The sequence below is a fragment of the Canis aureus genome, chromosome 4 (assembly GCF_053574225.1).
Source record: "Canis aureus isolate CA01 chromosome 4, VMU_Caureus_v.1.0, whole genome shotgun sequence".
Taxonomy (NCBI): Eukaryota; Metazoa; Chordata; class Mammalia; order Carnivora; family Canidae; genus Canis; species Canis aureus.
Genome location: NC_135614.1, coordinates 19,644,450 through 19,672,122, shown reverse-complemented (window position 1 = coordinate 19,672,122; position 27,673 = coordinate 19,644,450). Strand labels below are relative to the sequence as shown.

The 27,673-nt window shown below is 34.6% G+C and overlaps 1 protein-coding gene across 5 annotated transcripts in view; it reads left to right on the top strand.

Annotated features, from left to right (window-relative positions):
- The window catches only part of CTNNA3 (catenin alpha 3), a 1,688,099-nt gene that overhangs the window by 1,141,541 nt on the left and 518,885 nt on the right, over nt 1-27,673 (top strand). The window contains exon 12 of one of the 5 annotated variants that reach the window (XM_077894693.1): nt 479-3,591. The exons of the other annotated variants lie outside the window; for them this stretch is intronic. Coding sequence (XP_077750819.1) covers nt 479-543 — 65 coding nt within the window. The 3' untranslated portion in view covers nt 544-3,591. Of the gene's footprint in view, nt 1-478; nt 3,592-27,673 lie in introns of those variants that run through there. 5 annotated transcript variants of the gene reach the window in all.

Sequence of the window (27,673 nt, the reverse complement as noted above, 5' to 3'; positions counted from 1 at the left end):
TCTTCATCTTTCCTATTTCCTGTCCATAGGAGTTATTACATTTCCTATTTCTTAACTTTCCAATATCTTAACAATCTCTGTGTCTAATAAGATAATTTATTTTCTTCCATCTCCTACTTCATTGATCTTAAGAATTTAGGAAGGTATTGCTCTAGGTGGCCTGTTACCCAATGGCATACTTCTTTGTTAATTTAAATATAAATCATAGAAATAAGCTTGTGACTATTTTTAGTACAAATAGAAGGATGATGAACCATAATTTTAAAGAGATATTTATGGTATTGGAATTTTTAGTGTGTTTCCCACTGTCTTTGGAAGTGTGCAGAGTGAATAACCAATGTATAGTATCCTGAATGCTAACTGGCAGTATCTGCTTCATACTGCTTTATTGTCTAGGTGGTTAAGTGGAACTAGTTTTTCTTTCTTTCATTTTCTAAATATTGGTATTTTTAAAAAGATTTATTTATTTATTTGACAGAGAGCATAAGCAGGTGGAACAACAAGGGGAGAAGCAGATTCCAAGCTGAGCAGGAACCTCATTGAAGGCCTTGATCCCAGGACTCTAGGATCGTGACCTGAGCTGAAGGCAGATGTTTAACAAACTGAGCCGCCTGGCACCCCTTAAGTGTTGTTTTTATTTAATATTTAGAGATGCTAGTGAGCAGTGAATTGTGTTGACAGCTTTCTGTGGGAGAACCTCTCACATTAATAGTGTATTATTTGTAGCCAGTATCCAAACAAAAATTGTGGTAGTGCCAGGTGGATTTGAAAGTTCATGAACACTCAGACTTCCAAAGAAATTAAATGACAAGGGAGATACAAACTATTACCTTCTTAACCTTTTGAGCATGTTTGTTAGGGAGAGCAGATGGATAAAGGTTTAGGAGGATTTTTACAGCTCTTATGGTTTTGGATGGCTATTCATGGCTCTTGTTGTCATTGCATTGCTTTTGTGGCAAATCATCTCTCTGTCTTTCATTGTGGTTTCAAAAAAGAACTGAAACTGACATTATAAAACTATTTTATATAGTACATCACACTAAATTATTATTAATTGAAGGAGAAAGAATGCTATAGTTAGAACATTAGTTTTCTGTTTTATAATTATGTCACCATTGATCTTTTAATTATTCCAGATGAATATTTTGTCTTCTTGCCTTATTCCTGTCTCTTCATTCTTTGTACATTTGATCTAGCAATTAATAATATTCTCATATATCCCCTGAAGCATTATCTGTGCTTTTTGGTATAATTTGGTATACTCATAGTAGTTTTCAATTCCTTTTTACAACACAAGCCATAAAACCCCATTTTCATATCAAAGAAGAATAACTTATAACAGTGGGTAGATCATTCAGACAGAAAATCAATAAGGAAACATCAGCCTTAAATGACACGTTAGAATAGACTTCATAAGGGCGCCTGGGTGGCTCAACTTGAACTTGAGTTCAAACCTGCTATTGGGCTCCACACTGAGCCAGTGCTTACTTTAAAAAAAAAAAAAAAAAAAAAAAAAAAGTATTTACAGAACATTCCATCCCAAAACAGCAGAATTAATATTCTTCTCAAATGCACATGGAGCATTTTTCAAGGGAGATCATATATTAGTCCACAAAACAAATCTTAATAAATGTAAGAGGGTTAAAATCATATCAGGTATCTTTTCTGACCACAATGGTATGAAACTGGAAATTAATAACACAAAGACAACTGAAAAATCTACAAATATGTGGAGATTAAATAACACACTACTAAGCAAATAATGGGTCACAAAAGAGATAAAAAGAAATGCAAAAAGACACTGAGGCAAATGAAAATGGGAATATAACACTCCAATATTTATTTGATAGCAAAGGCTATTGTAAGAAGGAAGTTCATAGTGATAAATACCTACCTCAAGAATCATGAAAAGTCTCAAATAAACAACCCAACTGTACACCTCAAGGAACAAGGACAAGAACAACAAATGAAGCCCAGAGTTAGCAGAAGGAAGGAAATGAAGAGATTAGAGCAGAAAGAAATGCAATAAGACAAAAAGACAAAAGGGAAAAAAAATCAATGAAAGTAAGACCTGGGTTTTTTAAAAGATAAAATTGGTAAACTTTTAGCTAGATTTGCTAAGAAGAAAAGAGAGAAGATTCAAAGAAATAAAATCAGAAGTGAAAAAGGAAATGGTATAGTTGATACAACAGAAATACAAAGGATCATAGAAGACCACTATGAACAATTATACACCAGCAAACTGGAGAACCTAGAAGAAATGTATAAATTCCTAAAAGCATATAACCTCCCAAGACTAATCATGATGACATAGAAAATCAAAACAAGTCAAGTACTAGAAAGGAGATTGAGTCAGTAATCAAAAATGTCCCAAGAAACAAGTCCAGACCAGATAGTTCACTAATGAGTTCTACAAACATTCAAAGAAGAATGAATACAAAATCTTCTCAAATTCCTCCAAAAAATAGAAGAGAGAGGTCTCTTCAAAACATTAAAGGCCAGCATTACCCTAACACCAAAATCAGAGAAGATGTCACAAAAAAAGAAAACCAGAGGCCAATTCCCCTAGTGAACATAGATGGAAAAATTACTAATGAAATATTGTCAAACAAAATTTAATAATAACATTGAAAGGATCACACTTTATTATTAAATGGGATTTGTCCTAAGGATGTAAGGATGGTTCATAATCTACAAAATGAAAGATTAAAATCACATGATATTTATATAGATGAAGAAAAAAAGATTTGACAAGATTCAGCATCCATTTATGATAAAAACTCTCAACAAAGTGAATATAGAGGGAATGTACATCTACATATTAAAGGCCGTATTTGGCAAGCCCACAACTAAAATCATATTCAGTGGTAAAAACTGAAAATTTTTCCTCTAATATAAGAACAGGACAAGAATGTCCACTCTTGCCACTTTTATTCAACATAGTATTGACAGTCCTAGTCAGAGCAATTGACAGAGAAATAAATAAAAAGCCATCCACATTGGAAAGGAAGAATGAAAACAATCACTATTTGTAGATAACACAATATTACACATAAAAAGCTCAAAAGATTACATCTAAGAACTGTTAGAACTAGTAAAAAAATTCAGTAAAGTTGTAGGATACAAAATCAATACACAAAAAAGTTTGTTTTTATACACTAATAATAAACTATTAGAGAAATTAAGAAAGCACCCTTATTTAAAATTGCATAAGAAAGAATAAAATACCTAGGAATAAATTTAACCAAGGAGATGAATAACCTATATATTAAAAACTAGAAGACATTAATGAAAAGTTGAAGATACAAATAAATGAAAGATAACTATGTGCTCATGGGTTAGAAGAATCAATATTGTTAAAATACCCACACTACCCAAAGCAATTTACAGATTCAGTGAAATCCACATCAAGATTCAATGGTATTTGGGATCCCTGAGTGGCGCAGCGGTTTAGCGCCTGCCTTTGGCCCAGGGCGCGATCCTGGAGACCCGGGATCGAATCCCATGTTGGGCTCCCAGTGCATGGAGCCTGCTTCTCCCTCTGCCTGTGTCTCTGCCTCTCTCTCTCTCTCTCTCTGTGACTATCATAAATAAATAAAAAATTAAAAAAAAAGATTCAATGGTATTTTCATAGAAATAGAACCAACATCCCTAAAATTTGTATGGAACCACAAAAGACCCCAGATAGCCAAAGTAGTCTTGAGAAAGAGGAATAAAGTGGAGGCAGCAGGCTTTCTGACTTCAAGCTATATTACAGAGCTATAGTAATTAAAACAGCATGATATTGACATCAAAACAGACACATAAGGGTGCTTGGGTGGCTTAGTCAGCTAAGTGTCCAACTCTTGATTTTGGCTCAGGTCATGATCTCAGGGTCATGAGATCAAGCCCTGAACTGGGCTCCCCACTCAGCACAAGTGTGCTTGTCCATCTCCCTCTACTCCTCTCCCTGCTTGCTCAAATAAATAAATAAAATCTTAAAAAAAAGAAGATCAATGGAACAGAATGGAGAGCCCCCTAGTAATTCTACACATATATGGTGAATTAATTTATGACAAAGGAGCTGATAATATACAATGGGGAAAGAGCAGTCTCTTCAATAAATGGTGTTGGGAGGGGATCCCTGGGTGGCCCAGCGGTTTGGCGCCTGCCTTTGGCCTGGGGCGTGATCCTGGAGTCCCGGGATCGAGTCCTGCGTTGGGCTCCTGGCATGGAGCCTGCGTCTCCTTCCTCCTGTGTTTCTGCCTCTCTCTTTCTCTCTCTACATCTATCATGAATAAATAAATAAATAAATCTTAAAAAAAATGGTGTTGGGAAAATTGGACAATAAATGTAAAGTTGGACCGCTATCTTACACCATACATAAAAATCAACTTCAAATGGATTTAAGACGTGAAGGTAAAACTTGAAACCATAAAACCGCTAGAAGAAAACATGGGTGGTAAGCTCTTTGACGTAGATTTTGATGATGATTTTTTGCATCTGACACACCAAAAGCAAAAGCAACAAAAGCAAAGATAAGTGGGAATACATCAAACCAGAAAGCTTCTGCATAGCAAATGAGACCATCAACAAAATTATAAGTCAGAATGGGAGAAAATAATCACAAATCATATATCTGATAAGGGGCTAATATCCAAGTTCTATAAAGAACTCATACAACTCAATAGCAAAAGAACTAATAATTCATTTAAAAAATGGGCATAAGATTTGAATAGGTATTTTTCCAAAGAAGACATACTGATGGGCAACAGGTATCTGAGATGTTCAGCATCATTAGTCAACAGGGAAATGCAAATCAAAACCATAATAAGATATCAAGCCACAACTGTTAGAATGATTATTATGAAAAAGACAAGAAATAACAAATATTGGCAAGGATGTAGAGAAAAAGGAACCTTTGAGTATTGTTGGTGGGGATGTAAATTGGTATGACCACTATGGAAAACAATATGTAGGCTCCTCAAAAAATTAAGAATGTAATTTCCATATGATCCATCAATTCCATTTCTGAATATTTATCCAAAGAAAATGAAGACCTATTTTGAAAAGATATATGCATCCTCACCTCAGTGTACCACCATTGACAATAGCTAAGATAAGGAAGCAACCTAAGTGTCTAATAATGGATGAATGGATAAAGAAATGGATAAAGATAATTTAGCCATTAAAAAGAATGAAATCTTGCCAATCGCAAAAACATGGATGAGGGCATTATGCTAAGTGAAATAAGATAGAGACAAATACCATATGGTCTCTTCTGTATATGGAATCTTAAAAAACAACAAAAACAAAACACAAAGTCACAGATATGGAGAAGATTGGTGGGTGCAAGAGGCAGAAGGTTTATTAGTGAAGGTTTTTTTTAAGCAAAAGAAAAAAGAATGTACACTTGAGGATAAAATGGAAAATGAGTTTAATTTGAATCAAGATTGTTGCACCGTATTGAGGAGAAATCAAATGATGCAAATTAAAAATATATTGCATTTCACAAGAATATTTCCTCACAGATGTTACAGCTGAATGTGCAGTCTACTCTTACTTTTCTCTGAATTACTACACAACAGACAAGGAACAGAGAGAGCAGAGCAGAAAATAACAGTAAAAAGAGAGAGAAAGCACAATTGGAGATCTATTATCAGGGTCAACTGTTATTCAACTCAATTACTTGATTCACTTGAAATATAATAGCCTTTAAAATCATTCTTTTTTTGTTCTGCATATACTCTTTGGGGTTTCATATTGGTCACAATTCTGATGCAGAGAACAGAGAACAGATTGCACTCTAGACAGTTTGAATAAAAGGATTTATTACAGCATGTCAGATGGCTTATAGAATTTTTAAGATGATTGAATAAAAATCTGTAGGATGATTCCAGAATGTATTCTTAAGTCTGTACTACAGAACCAGACTGCCAAAGGAGCTGCTTCTCCTGCAATGTCTAAGAAGCTGCTTGTGGGACACCTGAGTGGCTCAGTGGTTGAGTGTCTGCCTTTGGCTCAGGGCATGACTGGGGTTTTGGGATTGAGTCCAGCATCAGGCTCCCTGCGGGGAGCCTGCTTCTCCCTCTGCCTATGTCTCTGCCTCTTTCTCTGTGTCTCTCATGAATAAATAAATAAAATCGTAAAAAAAGCTGATTGTCAATCAGGATATCATCCCTTATTACATATATAAATATAGGACTGCCTCAGTCTGAGATGCTAAACTAGCTACAGTTACTTGTTCTGGAACAGCATCACTATGTTCCAATTAGGAAACCTCAAGCATAAAATCAGAAACCTGCCACCATCGCTGCAAGGTCCCACATCCTGCCACCTTTTCTGCTATCAAGAAGGCATTTTTGCTAAATCAGGACAGTTTGAAGACAGTTTGGCACCAGAATCATGCAGACACCCCTTGCTGTAATCCACATTGATTAAAATACCCAATATCTCATTTATCTCAGTTCAAATTTCAAGGGTCATGTGATTATATCTGATGTAGAACTTGAATGAAACTTGGATCCCAGATGAAAACAAATTAGAGAAATTTTTGTTTTAGCTTTCTGTCTTCCAGAGGCAAGAAGTGTCACACCAGAAGAAAATTGAGCCAACCTTCATAACTGCATCAGACTCCACTCTTACTTGTCCACATTTATCTTTGAAAATTTCCAACTTTTTCTGTGTGATATGGAGAATTAGATGTTTAGTCCATCTTTGAGCATAGTCCCAAAGTCTAGAACATCCCTATTGTGTAAATAAGTTTTAATAAACACCTATTTAGAAGCAGCAGCAGCAGAAGAAGAACAACAACAACAATGCTGCAACAACAACAACAATGGGATAAGCCCAACTGCTTAGGCCAGATGGTGAGAGATCAAATGACAAGGAACATAATTGCAGAGTCATTCAGCTCCTGTTTTGCTTTTGTCTTCTCAGTCAACGTGAATGATCTTTAAACTAGATGAGGTATAACAAATATGGTTAAGGGTATTGAAGCCCAATTGTTACAATAATAAAAATACCTGGTAGCTTTAAATTGCATCTAGCCTCTAGGCTAGACAAGTGACACCCTAGAGTTCTGAGGGAACTGGCAGATGCTGGTGTAGAACTACTAGCAGTAATTTTTGCAGAATCACAGGGAATAACAATAGCACTAGAGACCTGTGGAAGGGAGAATGCTCTTCTGGTTTTCACAAACAAGGAAAACACAGGTGGTTACTCTCATCAATTTGAATTTGAGCAATCTTCCAAAGTAAATGTGTGAACCATTTATAATTATATACAATAAAGAAGACGATGAATTCACTAAGAACCAAGTTTCCTATGTTAGGGGATATTCTTCTGTTACGGTTGCTAGATCAAGAGATGAAGGGAATTATGCATAAATGGATGATATACAGGGATTTATAAGATATTTAGATTTGTCATGTATTCTTTGTTGGGAACATTGAGAGAGGTAGACAATGGCATTGTGGGGATTGCAGTTTGTTTCATTTTTGGCTTTTGGTGTTTTTTTTTTTTGTTTTAAGATTTTATTTATTTATTTTAAAGAGAGAGTGTGCCGAGTGGGGGCAGAGGAGGAAGGAGAGGGAAAAGGAGAGAGTATCAAGCCGACTCCATGGCAGTGTGGAGCCCAAAGGGGCGATTGATCCCACCATCATGAGATCATGACCTCAGTGGAAAACAAGTCAGACACTTAGCTGTGCCGCCCACGAGCCCCATGGGGGTTGCAGTTTTATATCCAGTGCTCATTAAATCAATTTCTATTTGGGGAGAAGAGGCTAACCTATGTGACCAGCTGGTAAAGCATTATAACTAAATATGTTTGCAGACAATATGATCAGAGAGAAGATAAGAGTGATTTCTGGTGGACTGACTAGGGAACATTTACAACAGACAGAAGGGGGAATAAAAAGAATCTGTAGTGGACCTTGATGTCTGGAAGCCATTCAAGAAACTAAAACAGAACAAAATAAAGGGCATTCAAAATAAAAAGAATGGCATTGTGGCCATTTGTGGTACCTGTTACACTCAGCCTTACAATCATCTGTGTTCATCTCTTATTTTGGGGGTAGTAAAATTAGGAATCTCTTTCCTTTGGAATCAGACCCCACTTCAACTCTTTTAGTTGCAATCTTTCACATACTCTTTATTTTCTGTAGTTTCTATATGATGTATTATTCAGCTGTTACCCATAGTTTTTTAATATTTTATTTATTTATTCATGAGAGACACACAGAGAGAAGCAGAGACATAGGCAGAGAGAGAAGCAGGTTCCCCGCAGGGACCGCAATATGGGACTTGATCCCAGGACCCGGGATCATGCCCTGAGCCCAAAGCAGACACTCAGCCACTGAGCCACCCAGGTGCCCTTCTATAATGTTTCTCTTTGTCTGAAGGTGGGAATTTTCAGTTGTCTGGCGGTCTGAGAACTGTCTTTCATAGCAAGGAATGGAAGTCAGAGGGTTATCTGTAGGCCTCTGTAGTTCGTGCAGGCTATAATTCTAAAAGGGAGGAGGAGCCTTTTAATATACTATGCTTGTAACAAATTTAGACTGCTATTGCAATTCTACTGTAACTCCTTTTGCCTCTGTGGGGACACAAAGAGACACGTTTTGCCCCAAAATCCATTTAAGGATCAAAAGAGCAAGCAGAAAGGATTCCTAAATAAAAAGGACTTTAAGTAGGACATCAAAGATGGGCCTAATTTCCCATGGGAAATAGTAGCTTTCTTTCAGGGCAGATTAATTAAGGAAAATAAATGATCATTATTCTTAATTCCATGTGTTCTTCTGAGAGCAATAGTATCTTAAAGAGAAGTTAACAGACTTATCCAGCCCCATTTGTAGAAATTAAAAAAAAAATTTCATAAACTTTAACAGCTAGATTATATAGTTCTGGAGAACAAGAAATTTAATGTTTTACTTTTTGTTTTCCCACAAAACCCTATAACCTATCTTTTTATGCAGTAGGTGTAGTATCAAACACATGTGCAATGAAACATAAAGCCCTTATAGGACAAGACTGTGATGTATAATTAGTATTTTGAAGAAAATAAGAATGAAAATTTTCGTTGGCAATAGTGATGTATAATTTTGTGTATGTTGGGAAGGGATTGAGAGAAACAGAATTATCTATATTAAAAGGTTAAAAGTAGAGAGGCTGTCATTTAGGTTTCTAGGTGTCCAAGAAAGGATGGGTCCTTTCATATTACCTATAGCCCCTTGCTTGAGGCCTTAGAACTTTGAGAAATTTCAAAATATGGATATATTTTGCATCATGAGACCTTAGGTATCATAAGATTTGGGGAATTGTATCAGACAGGACAAGTTAAGTATTGATAGCAAACAATGAAACATGTCTGTAGCTTAAGATGAAAAGGCTTAGGGTTCCCTGGGTGGCTCAGTTAGCTAAGCATCTGCCTTTGACTCAAGTCATGAACTCAGGGTCCTGGGATTGAGTTCCATGTCAGGCTCCCTGCTCACTGGGGAGTCTGCTTCTCCCTCTTCCTCTGGCCCTCCCCACTATTCATTCCCTCTCTCTCTCTCTCTCTCAAATAAATAAATAAATAAATAAATAAATAAATAACCAAATAAATAAATAAATAAAATCTTTAAAAAAAGATGAAAAGATTTATTTCTCACTATATTATCTGTTCATCGTTGAAAATCAGCAAAGTGTGTCTGCATATGTTACTCAGAGGCCTACTGATGAGGGCTCTATCTTCATACAAGTTTCCTTATGCACAAAAGCAAGGAAAAGAGAATGTGAGAACTTCACACATCTTCTGCTAGGAAATGCTATTTTGCTAACATTTCATTTCCTATGGCCACACTGCATGAGTTCAAATAGACTGAGAAATTTAATCTATGCAAGAAAACTGACATTTGAGAATTGCCCTAATGCTATCACAGATACATCCCTTAAAACCCCATTTCTCAATAATAAATCACTTATCTATAGATCGTGAATTTATACAGTATTTTTTAGGCTTATATTTTTAACCTGTATAAGATCATGGAAAAATAAGCTTGTATATTGGTGACACTGTATTCAACTTCCTTTTATATGTTGAAAAACTGTCTGCTTTGGGTTGAAAGGATTCAAGCGTTCTGGATTGAGTGAACACTTGCCTCCTCTTCACCATATCTACCTTTAACGATTGCTGTCATTTTCTTCTTAAAACTACTGTCTTACAAATTTAACATAGGTATTAAACAAATCTAATATACCTTCTGTGTGTAAAATGACATGAGCATTCATAGTGTAGCAGAGAAAACAGGAGACATAAGTAAAATATCATTAAAAATATATAGGGGATCCCTGGGTGGCTCAGTGGTTTAGCACCTGCTTTTGGCCCGGGTTGTGATCCTGGAGTCCCAAGATCGAGTCCCACATTAGGAAAGAGGTCTCATAGAGTGAGGCAAAAAAACAAACAAACAAACAACAACAACAAAACAAAAAACACCAGAATCGGAATATGTATATTTACCCATATAAAAATAAAAAAATATGAGGACTATCCGTTTTCTAATTCCCACTTTGTATAAATCATCAGAATAAACATGTTTTACTCAAAACTGACAAATGAATTTTCTCACTGAGGTTGTTTACTCAAGAAACAAACAAACAAACAAACAAACAAAAAACAATATTTTTTATGCCCACAGAATGTTGTGCATATTTGCTGATAAATAAAAGTCCTTTTGGTCAAGTTTTCCTTTCCAGTTAGTCCTGTACTGAATTTCATAATCTCTTGCCTCAGCATCCTGTAATTGACGGTCATTAACAAAAAATCCAATGGTTCAGAGGCTCGGTCTTCTTCCTAATGTACCCAATTATATGTGTTAATGAGCTGTAGTTTAACAAAGCTCTCTCTAATTGCCACAGGATAAGTGCACACAAAGCATTATGAAAGAGAAAAACAGGGAAGTCTTCATGTAAGAAGTGTCCTTTTAGTTGTATGTATCTTTGTAAAGCTGAGGGGTAGCAAGAGAAGGAAATACTAGGAGTGATTATTTTTAACTTTTTAACTCTTTATATCTTTATTTTCCCTTCTCTTTAGGATTTTTTTTATAACTCCTCTAGTTGGCAATTTCTTAATTTTTTCTTCTTCCAGTATAGTACCTTCATGAGTCACAACCCAGAATTACACAGAATACTTGAGTATTTAATTGTTCTTTAATCACTATTGACTATATGTTCATCCAATGAATATTTTGAAAAAAGTAACCAAACCCCTATGATAAACCATTTATGGGCAAGACATGAGTTGACAACTGTCTTTGCTGTTTCTCATTGATTTTTTTATAAAGATAGTTTAATAGCTTCTGAACAAAACTTTGATAATCTAAATTTTGGATTTTTTCAAACTGTTGGGTAGACACCAGTCAGTTTTGATGAATCTGTATTGTCAGTACAATCCAGAACATCCTACAATGTAGCATTCTATGATGCAATACTTCTGTCCCATGTACTTTAAAAATGAAATTAATTTTTTCTTGCATAAACCAAGATGAATGAAATCTGTCTCTCAGGCACATGATATAATGAGCTCTGTGTATTATATAAGACTGATGAATCACTTAACTCTACCTCTGAAACTAATAATATACTATATGTTAACTAATTGAATTTAAATTTTAAAAAAAGGCAAGGAAAGTGTTAAAAAATTATCTTCTCTAGGTAGCAAATATACTATGTGCTCTACTAAAGCAAAGAAAATAAAATTAATTATCTGAATGGGAAAAAAATACTATCTCAATTTGTTAATTAAAAAAGAAATCTGTCTCCTCTTGTCTTGAGACTCTTGCTCTCGATTAGTCTATTAGCCTCTAGCCACCCTTCTTCTCCTAGCACACCTAAAGAAATTACTTTTATAGATCATATTCTCCCATATAAAGTGTTTTAGATGTTTTGGGTCTTCTTCATTATATCTCTTCCCCTACCTCATTGTAGACTTTCCTTTCTTTTTTCCACTTTCATATGGTCAGTTAAGGAAATTCTCTGGCTAGATGATGCCTCATATGACCCTTTCCCATGTCAGTTCATGAGTTATCTGGTCAATGTCAGAGCCTTTAACAGTCAGCAAAATGAATGATAGAAATACGTTTTCATTGGTGAAATTAGTGGCTTGTTAATTTGTATAGTGGGTTTGAGAAATAAGGCTCTCATTGGTAAAATGAGTGGTATTCAATACATATGGATTAGCTAGAATTTGTGAAGATAACCCTTGCTCATGAATGATGTCTTTAGCCTGGATGCTTATAGATATCTACCCAGGCCTGATCCCTAAATGATCTTGTGTCTAAGCATACTGGTAGATTCCTAAGTTCTTGATGCTTACTATAATATATTTATGTATTATTCTTTTGGAATATTATTATAGTTATTTCAAGTGATTCATTATGCAATATGTGGTCCTGTTACTTCAAAGGATAGTTATCTGTGTCTTCATCAACTTACAGAGGAGCTTTGTGAATGATTTCGTTACCACTCACTAATAAATATTTAAGAAATATTTGGAGGAGTGGCAAAATTTGGAGGAAGGCATTAATATATAATTATGTGTTGGGGCTATGGGAGGGGTCACTTAAATTGCACAAACTTTGTGATGGTCAGTAGCTGTGATCACCTACTTACAGACCCCACTGACTATGCTGGATGATGTTGGTTTATGTCACTTATCTTGCTAACACCAGTATTTTTTTCCAGAGATTTTAATGAGGAATTTTGAGATAGTCACTAATCCTCTTAAAGAGCATTTCTCAGTAATTATTTTTAGATAACTTTTAACAAAATCTATACTTCCTTTAGTTTTTGTTTTCTAAACTTTAAGACAGAAGTGAAGGATAGTTTGTGTTGTTCAAGTGGAGAGAGGAGACTGCAGTTAATTTTTTTGTAGTCACCATCACCCAGGTTCCATCCATATACATTCTGCTTCCTGATGAGCACTTGTTTTCATCCAATTCCACATTTTCTGATAGCAATATCTATATCTTTCCATATTTAACACTGTACACATGTTAGAAGCTGGGTCTGCACTGTTCTCAGGTGTGTTTTGAGATACTTATTTACGTTTTCTCTGTTTTCCCTTTTTTTTTAATATCCTAAAAGATGTGAATTTCAAATGTATAAATTAAAAAGGTCATTTCAGCAATATCTATATCTTTCCATATTTAACACTGTACACATGTTAGAAGCTGGGTCTGCACTGTTCTCAGGTGTGTTTTGAGATACTTATTTACGTTTTCTCTGTTTTCCCTTTTTTTTTAATATCCTAAAAGATGTGAATTTCAAATGTATAAATTAAAAAGGTCATTTCTTCCTGAAACCCATACATTCACTTCCCTCTTTAGCTATTTTCACCTCCCCCCCTTTTTTTAATTAAAATAAAATTCAACCTGGAAGAAAATTTTGAATGCAAATTTTGTTTAAATATTTTGATGAGAATATGGCCATGTGGTTTGCATTTAGAGGAGGCAAAATAAGCTGAAGAGTTTTTGTTTTGTTTTTTTTTAATGACATTCCGGGATTCCAGGCTATTCCTTTCCAAGTTTAAGACTATAATCTTCTGGGCTAAGTTTCTTTTTTAAATTTCATGAATTCAAGTTCCATAATGACTTTTTTTCCTTTAGTTTTCAATGGTGCCCGGGATAAGGAATTAGCTGGGTCACTTGTAGTGACCACAGAAAAAACTTAGTTCTTGTCAGAGGTAGTTCTCATTTTCTTCCCTTTCTCATTGTTAAGTGAAATGAGGAAGAAGAGTTGTATTACTGGATAACAAGAATTTAAATGTTTATATTAATGTTAAATTAATATTAATATTTAATATTGCAGTGGAATTTTCAAATCCACCTTACTTTATAAGTTTAGTTTAGTTTTTCTTTTTGTTTCTGTTTTAGTTGGTCCAATTTTTAGAAATGGAAACCAATGTTCATTCACCTCATCAAGTTTTCTCTTAAAGATTGTAAGGATGAATGGAGGATGGGGATCCCTGGGTGGCTCAGCAGTTTAGCACCTGCCTTCAGCCCAGGGTATGATACTGGAGTCCTGGGATCGAGTCCCACATTGGGCTCTCTGCATGGAGCCTGCTTCTCCCTCTGCCTGTGTCTCTGCCTCTGTGTGTGTGTGTGTCTCTCATGAATAAAAATTAAAATCTTTAAAAAAAAAGGATGAATGGAGGGTAAGAAATAGTCATTGATGCTAGAATGATTTTAAGGACATATTATTAGATTCCTGATCTACAATAAGTGCTAAAGGATTCCATGAACCTCAGGGTTTCTTCAGGATTCATCTAGTATCCTACAGGTTACTCTCTATTTACCTGCCTATCTCTGTTTACCTCCCCAAACTGAATAGAGGTGTGGGAGGTAAAGACAACAGATAAAGATTCCATTTTTGAGTTTGCAATTTATAGTAAAAAATTAACCCTAGTTAAATGGAAGATAGAACAGATTTTTTCTTTTGTCATGATTTTATGCACTGAGATGCTATGATTGGTAGCCAAAGATCATATATCTATTATATATATTATAGATATTTATAATAAAAGTAATAACCAGGTTTTCTTGGGTTTTCCTTTGTGTTGGATGTTATGCTAACTACATTATCTGTACTTGTGATATTTAATTCTCCCAGGATTCCATAAAAACATTCTGATTTTCTGTATGCTGAGTCGAAGAATCATAGTATCAAAAATGATAATTTGCTCAAGGATATACAATAATAAATGAAAGGAAAGACTTGGGTCTCAAGCTGTGTAAATTCAGAATATGCCTTCTTAATTATCAGGCTACACATAAACTCTCTGGAAAAAATATATACCTAAACTCCAAGTGTTCCTCTGGCTATTGCAGTGTTACTGATGGTGCTCTTACATTTGCACAGGATATGGTTCTTATTTTGCTCTAATCTTGCTTGTGCTCCACACTTTGAATGACCTTCATGGAAGTGCTGCTCCATGGGGCTTAGTTTTCTTTTGCTGGCTCCATATTGGTCTGTGGTTAAAGTAATCACATTCTGCTCATAGCTGAATCATGCCCTCCTCCTTAATTGCTATATAGTACAAAAGGGACAGGCACATAAGTTTTTGTGTTTCAGTGTCATCAACAATTCCAAATGGATTGTTTTTATACCAAGCCCAACCAAGTGCTCTTCATTCAACTTGAAAAAAGAGATTAGGTCTGCACAGAGTTGCTGAAGTTTTTAAGATTTCTGTGTCCATTTTCTTGTGAGCAAATGCTCAGACAAGAATACTATGTTTCCTTAAAAAAAAAAATGAAAACAACAAGATACAGTAAAATTAATGTGTTATACATACTTAGCAGAAAAGGAATATTTTCCTAAGAAAACTATTCCTGTAATCATCTGTTTTAAAGCATCAGCTCACAGCTCTTCTACTTGAAAGCAGTGTAACTATATGATAAAGTGAAACTCCCCCAAAGTTTGGTTTCTGCATCAATACAGTTTTTAGAAAAATAGTGGAGGGATGATGTCATGCTTAAATGAGGCATTTTATTTCAAGCCTCAATATAATGTCCTACTCTTAGTAAGCACTTAAGAAATGTTAGCTACTAGTGGTAGTATTAGACATATTGGTAGTAAAAAGAAAGTAAAAGAAAGGTAGACATTCCCTCTCTCTCTCTCATATATACAGCTAATTTTTCAGTCATAAATATATGTTTCACTGTTTTTAGATTTGGAAACAATCTTGGAAGAGTGATGAGTGTTTGTTTTCTATTTATACAATACATGAAGGCTAACTGTGTTGGCTTCCCAGCACAAGAGTAAACTAAGAAGCAAACTCAAGTTCCCAGTCTTACACTATAAAAACTGTTGGCAGCTTTCTATTTTGAAGTTCCTTCAAACTATTAAGACATATCCCTCCCTTTCTACCCACATAGAAATCCTCTCTTTCTCTCTCTCTACCTCTCTCTCTCTCTCTCTCTCTCACACACACACAGACACACACGCGCACGCGTGCACACCTAATCTTAGATGGCTGCTAACATCTCTTTCCATCTTTATTTTCTCATTTTTTTCTAACATGAACATACCAATACCTGTGTTAGTGTGGTGGTGTGCAGATTAAATGAAAATGCATACATAGATCACCAGGTATGACTTCGGTATACGAAGATTATTCAACAAACATTACTTGTTATTTTTAGCCATTGATACCTTGAATGCAAGCCATTGAATGCAGGCAGCAAAGGAATAAAATTTTTGCTTCATTTGTTTCTATATCCCTGTTACCTAAAATATTTGTTGAATGAATAGATGAATAATGAATTAACTTATTTTTAGTTTTGTGAATAATATCTGATTTTTGACAACCTAATCAAATTGACAGGAAACTTCTGCATTTCTTTTCATTGTAAAGCTATATTTTATCATATCTATGCTCTATCACTGCTACACATTTTTAAGATCCTGAACCAGAATTTATAACTACAGACATATATATACTCACTTATACATGCACATATGTATATATACAGATATATACTATTTATATACACTGTAAACTTTGTGATTGCATTTGATTTTTTTCTATCTTCTAATTTTAATGATCTTTCTTATTTATTCATTGTCCATTCTTTGAGATAAGTCAATTTTTATCTTTGAATTTCTTAGTAGAATTCAGTTTTTTTCCATGAAATAGTATCAGATTAAAAGATTGTGACATGCTTCTGAAATAATACTTAACTACACTTAGAAAATATTTAATTTTTTTCTACCAACATATGAGAATTACATGATGTCATTGGTGTGATTGTGAAATCTCTGAGCACAGAGGGCAAATTTATATTTCACACACATGGCTCCAGTGCTGATTTCTCAATATGAGAATGAATTTCATTTATTCATGCATTGGAATGAATGCATGAATAAATGGAGAGTACTGGAAGAAATACTTAGACACAAAAATACACAACTAATTGGAGGAGATAGCAACATCAAAGTTAGCAAATAAATAGTCCCATTTCTTTTCATAATTCCCAAGAAAACTACAAAGCATACAATAAGTAATATTTAAATAAGTAAGTTGTAGTTTGGAGCATGCTGTTTTATCTTACCAGTTCCACAATTCTGATTTGAAAATGACTAGAACGGTGAGACAGAGAGTTACAAAAGTTATTGAAATAGAGAGGAAATTGAATTTCTATAGTTTATTCACTCAAACAAGGAATAAATAGCTCTGGAAATGAAAACTGTCTCCAAACAGAGATCTAGTTTCCATTTGGGATTGTTTTAAAAATCAGTTCCAGTTTTAGCCTGTCATTCCCAGATTGATATTACATTTCAGTTCATTGGCTTTACTTAGTCATTTTCATAATCTTGGCTGAGTTGAAAGTTGCATTTTGTGTGTTTTGATATTTTTAAAAATTCTTATCCTTTGCCGAAGTTTTTCTCTTAATAATCTCTTGATAAGAATGTGTCAAAAGGAGTTATATTGGCATAAGTATTTTCTAGAACACATTAAAGGCAAACCAGATAACTAATTCAGCTAAAATATTTAAGAAAAAAACAAATAATATGCAAAAATGATGCAGAGTTACAGTACAGCTAAATAACACTATTATAATAAGCATTTTTTTCTTGACTTCCCACCTTCATCTTAGCACAATACCTACAATATAATATGGGCTCAATATAGCTGTTGAATTTTATTTAATTCCAAAGTATTTAACATAATTTACAGTTTGATATGTTTCTGAAAGAAACTATAATTGTTTTTAACTAAGAAATGCTATAGAGACATTAAACAAAACCAAATTAAGTGGACTAATATACCATGTTAATTGATTGGAATACTTAATATTGTACAGATGGAAAATGTCCCAAAATTTATGTATTGATTTAAAATATTTCCAATTAGTATTCTAGTATAGTTTTTCTTTGATTACGGAAAAGGATGAAACTTCATATGAAAGCATCAAGTCAATAATAACCTAGAAACTCTTGAATTAGAACAAATTTTTGAACCAACTTCCCCTACCAGAAAGCATAAGCTTTAGCATGTAGTATTATCAGTGTAAATACTGGAACAAGAATTGATATTAATACAGTATTAGGTATATAATATATACCTAATATATAGCTAATGAAATAGAATAAAGAACCCAAATATAGACCCATATATAGAGAGGCACTTCATAGATAACAAAGGTAATTCTAAAGAGAGATTGGGAAAAAATAGAGTTTATGATAAATGATTCGAGGGGTGCCTGGGTGACCTATTCATTTAAGTGTCTGCCTTCAGCTTGGGTCATGATCCCACGGTCCTAAAATCTAGCCCCACATCTCCCTGCTGAGCAGGGAGCCTGCTTCTGCCTCTCTCTCTGCCATTACCCCTGCTTGTGCTCTCTGGCTCTCTCTATCTTGCTGTCAAATAATTGAACAACTTTATGGTCAACTAATATTCGACAAAGGAGAAACACTATCCACTGGAAAAAAGACAGTCTCTTCAATAAATGGAGCTGGGAAAATTGGACAGCCACATGCTGAAGAATGAAACTAGACCACTCTCTTTCACCATACACAAAGATAAACTCAAAATGGATGAAAGATCTTAATGTGAGACAAGATTCCATCAGAATCCTAGAGAACACAGGCAACACCCTTTTTGAACTTGGCCACAGTAACTTTTTGCAAGATTCATCCATGAAGGCAAGAGAAACAAAAGCAAAAATGAACTATTGGGACTTCATTAAGATAAGAAGCTTTTGCACAGCAAAAGATACCGTCAACAAAACTCAAAGACAACCTACAAAATGGGAGAAGATATTTGCAAATGGCGTATCATATAAAGGGCTAGTTTCCAAGATCTATAAAGAACTTATTAAACTCAACAGCAAACAAACAAACAATCCAATCATGAAATGGGGCAAAAGACATGAACAGAAATCTCACAGAGAAAGACGTAGGCATGGCCAACAGGCACATGAGGAAATGCTCTGCATCATTTGCCATCAGGGAAATACAAATCAAAACCACAATGAGGGCAGCCCGGGTGTCTCAGCGGTTTAGCGCTGCCTTCAGCCCAGGGCCTGATCCTGGAGACCCAGGATCGAGTCCCACGTCGGGCTCCCTGCATGGAGCCTGCTTCTCCCTCTGCCCCTTTCTCTCTCTCTCTCTGTCTCTCTCTCTCTCTCTGTCTGTCTCTCATGAATAAATAAATAAAATCTTAAAAAAAAAAAAAGAATCTAAAAAAAAAAAAAAAAAACCACAATGAGATACCACCTCAGGCCAGTGAGAATGATGGAAATTAACAAGACAGGAAACTACCAATGTTGGAGAGGATGTGGAGAAAGGGGAACCCTCCTGCACTGTTGGTGGGAATGTGAACTGGTGCAGCCGCTCTGGAAAACTGTGTGGAGTTTCCTCAAAGACTTAAAAATAGATCTGCCCTACAACCCAGCAATTGCACTGCTGGGGATTTACTCCAAAGATACAGATGCAATGAAACGCTGGGACACCTGCACCCCGATGTTTATAGCAGCAATGTCCACAATTGTCAAACTGTGGAAGGAGCCTCGGTGTCCATCGAAAGATGAATGGGCAAAGAAGATGTGGTCTATGTATACAATGGAATATTACTCAGCCATTAGAAACGACAAATACCCACAATTTGCTTCGATGTGGTTGGAACTGGAAGGTATTATGCTGAGTGAAATAAGTCAATCGGAGAAGGACAAACATTATATGGTATCATTCATTTGGGGAATATAAAAAATAGTGAAAGGGAATAAAGGGGAAAGGAGAAAAAATGAGTGGGAAATATCAGAGAGGGAGACAGAACATGAAAGACTCCTAACTCTGGGAAACGAACTAGGGGTGGTGGAAGGGGAGGAGGGCAGGGGGTGGGGGTGACTGGGTGATGGGCACTGAGGTGGGCACTTGATGGGATGAGCACTGGGTGTTATTCTATATGTTGGCAAATTGAACACCAATAAAAAATAAATTTATTAAAAAAACGAAAAAAAGCAAATAATTAAATAAAATATTTAAAATAAATAATTTGGAAATAAAAAAAATTAGATGTGTATTTTTAAAACTGTATAAAAGCCATTCCACATGATTTAAAGAACTAAATAAGGAAAATGACTGATTGAATGCATAATTAATTGATTAAAAATAAGGAAGGCATTAAAATAGGTAAATATTATTATATCTTTGGAGTTGGAAAAATTTCAGTTTTCCAAGTGGAGAAATGATTAATTCAACTACATTAAAATGGGAAATTCTTTTAATCAAGAGACACAGGGAGAATAAAATGACAGGTCACATAGTGGAAGTTGTTAATGCATATAATCAAACAAAAAATTGGCTATGTAGAATATATAACAAATGCCTACAGTTTGATACTCTTCTTCACCACCAATAAGAAAATAAACTAGAGAAGCAAAAGAAAAGTGATATGAAAGGAAGAAATCTAAGTCAGATAAACTTTCAAAAATATGCTTAATCTTATCATCAAAGAACTGCAAACGAACACCATTATCATATACCAATATACTCACCAGATTGGCCAAAAGAATTCAAACATTACAGTTTTTATTAAAGATGTGAAGTAACTGGAATTATCACACATTTTTCTGGTAAAACTGTCTGGTAAATCTAAGTTGAAGAGTCATATACCTTACAAATCAGCAATTCCAAAGCAAGATAAATTTTTTAATCTTGCCATGAAAAAATAATCTTGCCATACAGAGTAGAGTGTACAAGACTGTTAGCAGCAGCAGTTTTCATAATAATTGGCCAATTAAAATGATCCATATATCTATCAATAATAGAATGGGTAAATAACTTGTATACTCACACAGTGTAATATAACTAGGGAACAAAAAGAATTGAATTATCGATGTCCAAAATACCATGGGTGAATCTCATAAAAATAATACTGGGACAAAGAAGCACACCACAAAGAACATATGTATTATATTTCCACTTATTTCCCTTTCCATTATTTCTATCCATTTCCATTTTCCATTTCATAAAATTCAGAACCAAGCAAAGATAATATTACTAAGGGATGCCTACATATTGGTAAAACTTAAAGGAGAAAAAAGAAAATAAATATCAGATAAGAGTTGCCACAAAAGTCAGGAAAATAGTTAACCTTGGAGAAAAGGAAAGATGAGACTGGGAAGGGGCACATAGAGGGATCTTGGGATCTTTGCAGTATTCTGTTATTTAACCTGGGTTGGAATTGAGTATTTATTTTGTAAGTGGTGTTTTATATATCATGCTCTTCTGTATTTATGATCTATTTCACAGTAAGGATTTTTTAATGTTATAGTTGGCTTCAGATGCCTAAAACCATACATTTTATTATTCTTGTATTTAAAATGAAATCAGGAATTAAATTATATTACACTTTAGAAGATTGAATCAATAAATTAGTACTTCCTAAGCCAAGTTATCTGTAAATTAAATTGGAAGATGTACTGAAATTTGGTGCAAATGTAACTTAAAATAGTTCTTCATTTTTTTCTCATCTATTTTCACATATCATTTATAGATTATAAATGTCTTTAGGTATTTCTGATAATATATATAAATTTTTCATATATACTTTCATAATTGATCTGAAAGCAACCCTTTCAGATATGTAAAGCAAGCAAAAGCATTGTGTTTGTTTTTATAGTTGAGAAAAGCCAAGCTTGATTTGCCATGGCTATCATATAATTGTACTGAAGTTATATATTGATAACAGTAAGATTTTATGTAAAAGCATCAAATAGAGCTAAATATTTAATGTCTATTGTATTTATTATACATCTACCAACTCATATAATACAATAGATACAAATCCACATCGCTTGAAAAGCTAATGTATATAGATTCTAGCAGACAACGGAAAAATAAAAACATTATTTACTATTGACATTATTATTATTCACCACAGAGTCTCTGATTTTCTTTAGTGAGCTAAAAATAAAAAGTGATTAGTGTTAAAGAAATATGCATTTTAGGTCTATATACTAAAATCAGATGTGAAAAAAATCAATCTTTCCTTTCTGGCATGATCAAAGAAAACTGTTAGTTTCTGAGAGATTTACTTCTTAGATTGTATATTTCTTCTTGGATGGTTAACACAAAATCATTTTCAAGAAATTCATAATTCATAATTTTTTAAAAAAATAGCCTATTATAAAAATATAATCTCTTTTTCAGGTTACCCAGCCATTTCTTGAAATTTTCTTGAAATTTTCAAATTACTCTACTGTCATATGATGTTGTAAAATCTTTGATTCTGTTACTTCTGGCTCTTCTAATAGAAAGGTTCTCCTTTGGTGATACCATTGTTTACCTCTGGCCTTAGGAGATGAGGTAGTGCTTTTCTCTCCACCACTGCTTTCTGTCCTAGATACAAAATGTTCTCCAATTTCTAACATAAAAGAGAAAATAGAATGTTTCTTTTCATCCATGTCTACGGAGTGCCTCCTCGACTAATCACTTCTCATCTCATGATTATACTCTTACCCTATTGATAATTGATAATGAAACTCTAGTCCTATGTGTAACTGTACAGTCTGGTTCAGTAATTCTGAGGACAATCCTAAAATAGCTAGTGACTTTGGCAAAGACTGGACTCTCTCTTTATTTTTAAATAATATCACACATGTGAGAGTTCAGTAGCTTCCTCCAGATGGGGCTACATCTAGTAGTCCTTTTCTCATTTTCTTCATCATGGTTCAAAATATATTTGTGTCTAGTCTCATCTATACAATCTTGTTATTTTTACATTGTGATATGACAACATTGATTCTATTTCTGGTTAGAAAAGAAGATATGGAAACTAGGTAGGTTTGTAAAAAACAATCACTTTACGATAATTATAAGGGATTGCACACTAAATCAAGAATAGATCCTTGTTTAGATATCTGCCTCTAGAAGTTGTTGCTTACCTGGAGGGGTATTTTAGGAATCAACATTTTTTTTTTTTTTTATTGTGAGAGTTTCATGTTTCTCTTCTTACAATATTTGAAAGTGTTTTTTTAATGCAGAACTTATTTTAAAAATAAAAACTTCTTTAAAAAATGATTGATACCAAATCAAGGGATACACAGAAGTTTAAAGTAATCTAAGCACACACCACGCACTTGCGTGTGCATGTGCACACATACACATACACACACCCTATGCCAGACACTTAATATTTGGTGGCTCTTTTGATTACTTAATAAAGAACCTCTTCACCAATAACAATGACTAGCACATTGCAAACATTCAATAAATATTTGTTGAGTAAATGGATATGACATTGATGGAAACTTGATCCAAGAATGGTCATGATAAATGTCTCTTACCCAGTTCTGCTTTACTACATGTCGAGTCATTTACTAATCTGCTATGTCCAGTGTAGACCTTGGTCTTACTTTAAAATGAGCAACTGCTAATACCATATCATTAACTATATTCCTTCTTCTGTAAATTGTATAATTTAAATTGGTACATTAATATGGTATGTGAATTGTATCTCAATAAAGTTGTTTAAAAAAGAAAAATAAGATACATCAGGGTGGGTCCATTGGTTAAGCATCTGACTTGTGATCTCAGCTCAGGTCTAGATCTCAGGGTGTTGAATTCAAGCCCTGCATTGGGCTCCATGCTGGGTGTGTAGCCTGCTTAAAAAAAAATACAAAATACAAGTAAAAGAAAATTAGCAACTATAAAACCAACAACCAGTTTGCCTAGAATTTTTAGTCTCTGTACCTATAATTATTCCAAGGGCAGCAATGTCATCAATATTCCTGTTGATACAGCCACTTGTTTTTGTTTTCTCTTTCTGCTTTAACACTAACTTTAACAATTTTTAAAAATATTTTTCAATTTGTAAATATTTGTCTAAACTGCTTTTCTGCTTGTATTTGCTTTGTTTTTTTTTTTTTTTTTGTCTGTTTTGTTTCGTTTTACTTTAGTTAAAAGGAATTTATATATCTCTTCTAGGAAAAAAAATTACCTTATGGTCTAAGGGTAGGTCCTACAATTCAGAAGTCTTGTAGCATAAGGTTGAACCCTTCATCCCTCAAACATCATACTAAATGTCAACAGCTGTTCAGATAATGCCTAGTTGTGATATTTCAGCTTAATTATATTATACTCCTTTATATGCACATTGTAAGATATATATTAAAAATACCTGACACATCAACTGTGTTGGCAACTGTGACCTTTCACTAGAAACTTCAAGTTCATTGCTGAAAGAAGACTATAAATCAGAATGGAAAAGAGGCAAGTTGTTAAACATAAAGAACCAAATTACAGAAGTCAAATTAGCAAATAGGAATGTTTTTATTTCACCTTATTTTATGTTCAATTTTTAATTTTCTTTCATTTATTTATTTTTAAAGCATTATTCAATTATTTGAAAAATAATTGGAACGAAAGAATGAGAGCACAAGTAGATGGAGCAGCAGGCAGAGAAGGAAGCAGGCTCCCCACCACAAAGGAGGGCGTCCAAAGTGGGACTCCAGGATCACACCCTGGACCAAAGGCAGGCGCTAAACCACTGAGCCACCCAGGGATTCCCTTATTTTATTTTTTGAGGGAGAGAGAATGTGTGCAGGTGCACACATGTAGAGGGGTGTAGAGGGGTAGAGGAAAGAGAGAGAATCTTAAGCAGGCAGAACCTGATGTGAGTCTCAGTCTCACAACCCTGAGATCATAACCTGAGCTGAAATCAAGAGTCAGAAGCCCAACTGACTGGCCATCCAGGCACCCCTTATCTTACTTTATTATATATCATCTTAAAGTTTTAATGAAGTTGATGCTTATAGTGATAATGATATTTTCTCATTGACAATCATTGGTATAGTCCCTCTTGATGCAAAAATAATCACAAATATTGGTTTTGAATTATTTTGTATTTTTCTTGTAATATATCTATTTAAAGATCAAAAGTAGTGGTTTAGAGAAATGTTTGTTTATTTAATGTGAAAGAGTTTCAGGCCAGTATTATTAAAAAGTGCTAAACTAAGATTTTGATAATGTCTGGCTTGCTTTAAAGGATGGCTTAATTTGCACTTAACTAAAAAAGGATTGAGAAAAACATATACTCATTTGAGATATCTGTGTGCAATGAGAGTTTTGAACAAAAAGCATAATTAGAATTATTTATGTATAAATTTCTCTCGAGTTTAAATGGACTTCAACTATGGAATCTATTGGAAAAATGTTTTCCAAAGCTTACAAGGCATCAGAACCACCCACATGGCTAAGGGATGCATGATCTTATTGAAAAACACTGATTGCTGAGACCTATTCCCAGTTTCTGTTGAATAAATCTGGTCTGGGCTGGGGCCTGATAATTTGCATTTCTAATACATTGCTATCTAAATGCTGTGATGCTAATGCTTCTGATGTAAGGATCACTCTTTGGGAACTACTGCTTTATAGTCAAAATAGCTTAAAGTAGCTTATTCATAGCCTTGGACAACTACTCTAAAATAAAATATGCTCAAGTTGTGAATACTCTTCTTTACGGTTTGAGATACATTTTAAAATTTCCTTTTTGTGTAACTCTTGGAAGGCTCATTTGGTAAACAACCTCATGCTTGATTTTAGGTTAGGTCATGATCTCTGGGTCCTGGGATTGGGCTTTGCACTCTGTGGAGAGTCTGCTCAAGATTCTGTCTTTCCTTACTGCTTCCAAATGGAATAAAACAGAAATAGAAACAAAATATTTGGTAAAAGTAACAGGAAAATCATGACGTCCTTTTCTATGGTGCTTCTAAAGATTTTACCCATCTTAGAGGGAATTTAAGGTAGAGTTTTGTAAATATAACATTGTTTTTTCTGTGTTCTGGACATGTTTTTATGATCAAATCAAAGTGCATAGATAATGGGAACTTGAATAGTATCAATTAGTTAAAATGAGTTCCAGTTGCCCCCAACTTGGTTTATTTTTATTTTTTATTTATTAAATTTTTTATATGTATATTTTTATTGGAGTTCGACTTGCCAACGTATAGCATAACACCCAGTACTCATCCTGTCAAGTGCCCCCCCTCAGTGCCTGTCACCCAGTCACCCCATCCCCCCACTGACCTCCCCTTCCACCACCCCTTGTTCATTTCACAGACTTAGGAGTCTCTCATGTTCTGTCACTCTCTCTGATTTTTCCCACTCATTTTCTCTCCTTTCCCCTATAATCTTTTTCACTATTTTTTATATTCCCAGTATGAATGAAACCATATAATGATGATCCTTCTCCGATTGACTTACCTCACTCAGCATAATACCCTCCAGTTCCATCCATGTCAAAGCAAATGGTGGGTATTTGTTGTTTCTGATGGCTGAGTAATATTCCATTGTATACATAGACCACATCTTCTTTGCCCATTCATCTTTCAATGGACAACAAGGCTCCTTCCACAGCTTGGCTATTGTGGACATTGCTGCTATAAACCTTGGCGTGCCGGTGTCCCGGCGTTTCACTGCATCTGTATCTTTGGAGTAAATCCCCAGCAGTGCAATTGCTGGGTCATAGGGTAGCTCTATTTTTAAGTCTTTGAGGAACCTCCACACAGTTTTCCAGAGTGGCTGCACCAGTTCACATTCCCACCAACAGTGCAGGAGGGTTCCCCTTTCTCCACATCCTCTCCAACATTTGTTGTTTCCTGTCTTGTTAATTTCCATCATTCTCACTGGTGTGAGGTGGTATCTCATTGTGGTTTTGATTTGTATTTCCCTGATGGCAAAGGATGCGGAACATTTACTCATGTGTTTGTTGGCCATGTATATGTCTTTCGTGAAATTTCTGTTCATGCAGTTGTTATCAAAATACCATGGACTTTCTTCAGAGAGTTGGAACAAATAATCTTAATATTTGTGTGGAATCAGAAAAGACCCTGAATAGCCAGGGGAGTATTGAAAAAGAAAACCAGAGCCGGGGGCATCACAATGCCGGATTTCAAGTTGTACTACAAAGCTGTGATCATCAAGACAGTGTGGTACTGGCACAAAAACAGACACATAGATCAATGGTACAGAATAGAGAACCCAGAAATGGGCCCTCAACTCTATGGTCAACTAATATTTGACAAAGCAGGAAAGACTATCCACTGGAAAAAGGATAGTCTCTTCAATAAATGGTGCTGGGAAAATTGGACATCCACATGCAGAAGAATGAAACTAGAACATTTTTTTTACACCATACACAAAGATCAACTCAAAATGGATGAAAGATCTAAATGTGAGACATGAATCCATCAAAATCTAGAGGAGAACACAGGCAACACCCTTTTTGAACTTGGCCACAGCAACTTCTTGCAAGATACATCTATGAAGGCAAGGGAAAGAAAAGCAAAAATGAACTATTGGGACTCAATCAAGATAAAAAGGTTCTGCACAGCAAAACACCCAACAAAACTAAAAGACAACTTACAGAATGGGAGAAGATACTTGCAAATGACATATCAGATAAAGGGCTAGTATCTAAGATATATAAAGAGCTTATTAAACTCAACAGCAAAGAAACAAATAATGCTCAACTTGTGATAAATTGATTTGGAACAAAATTGAGCCACTACCCGGCATGTGAGTTTTACCAAAGGAATAATTTTGTTATGCTTGAGTCTATTAATCTAGAAATATGTGATTCTTCAAAAGGCTCTCAGTATAACTAGTATATAGTTCTTATTCATCTTGATCTTGTGCTTTAGAAAAGAGAGTAGAA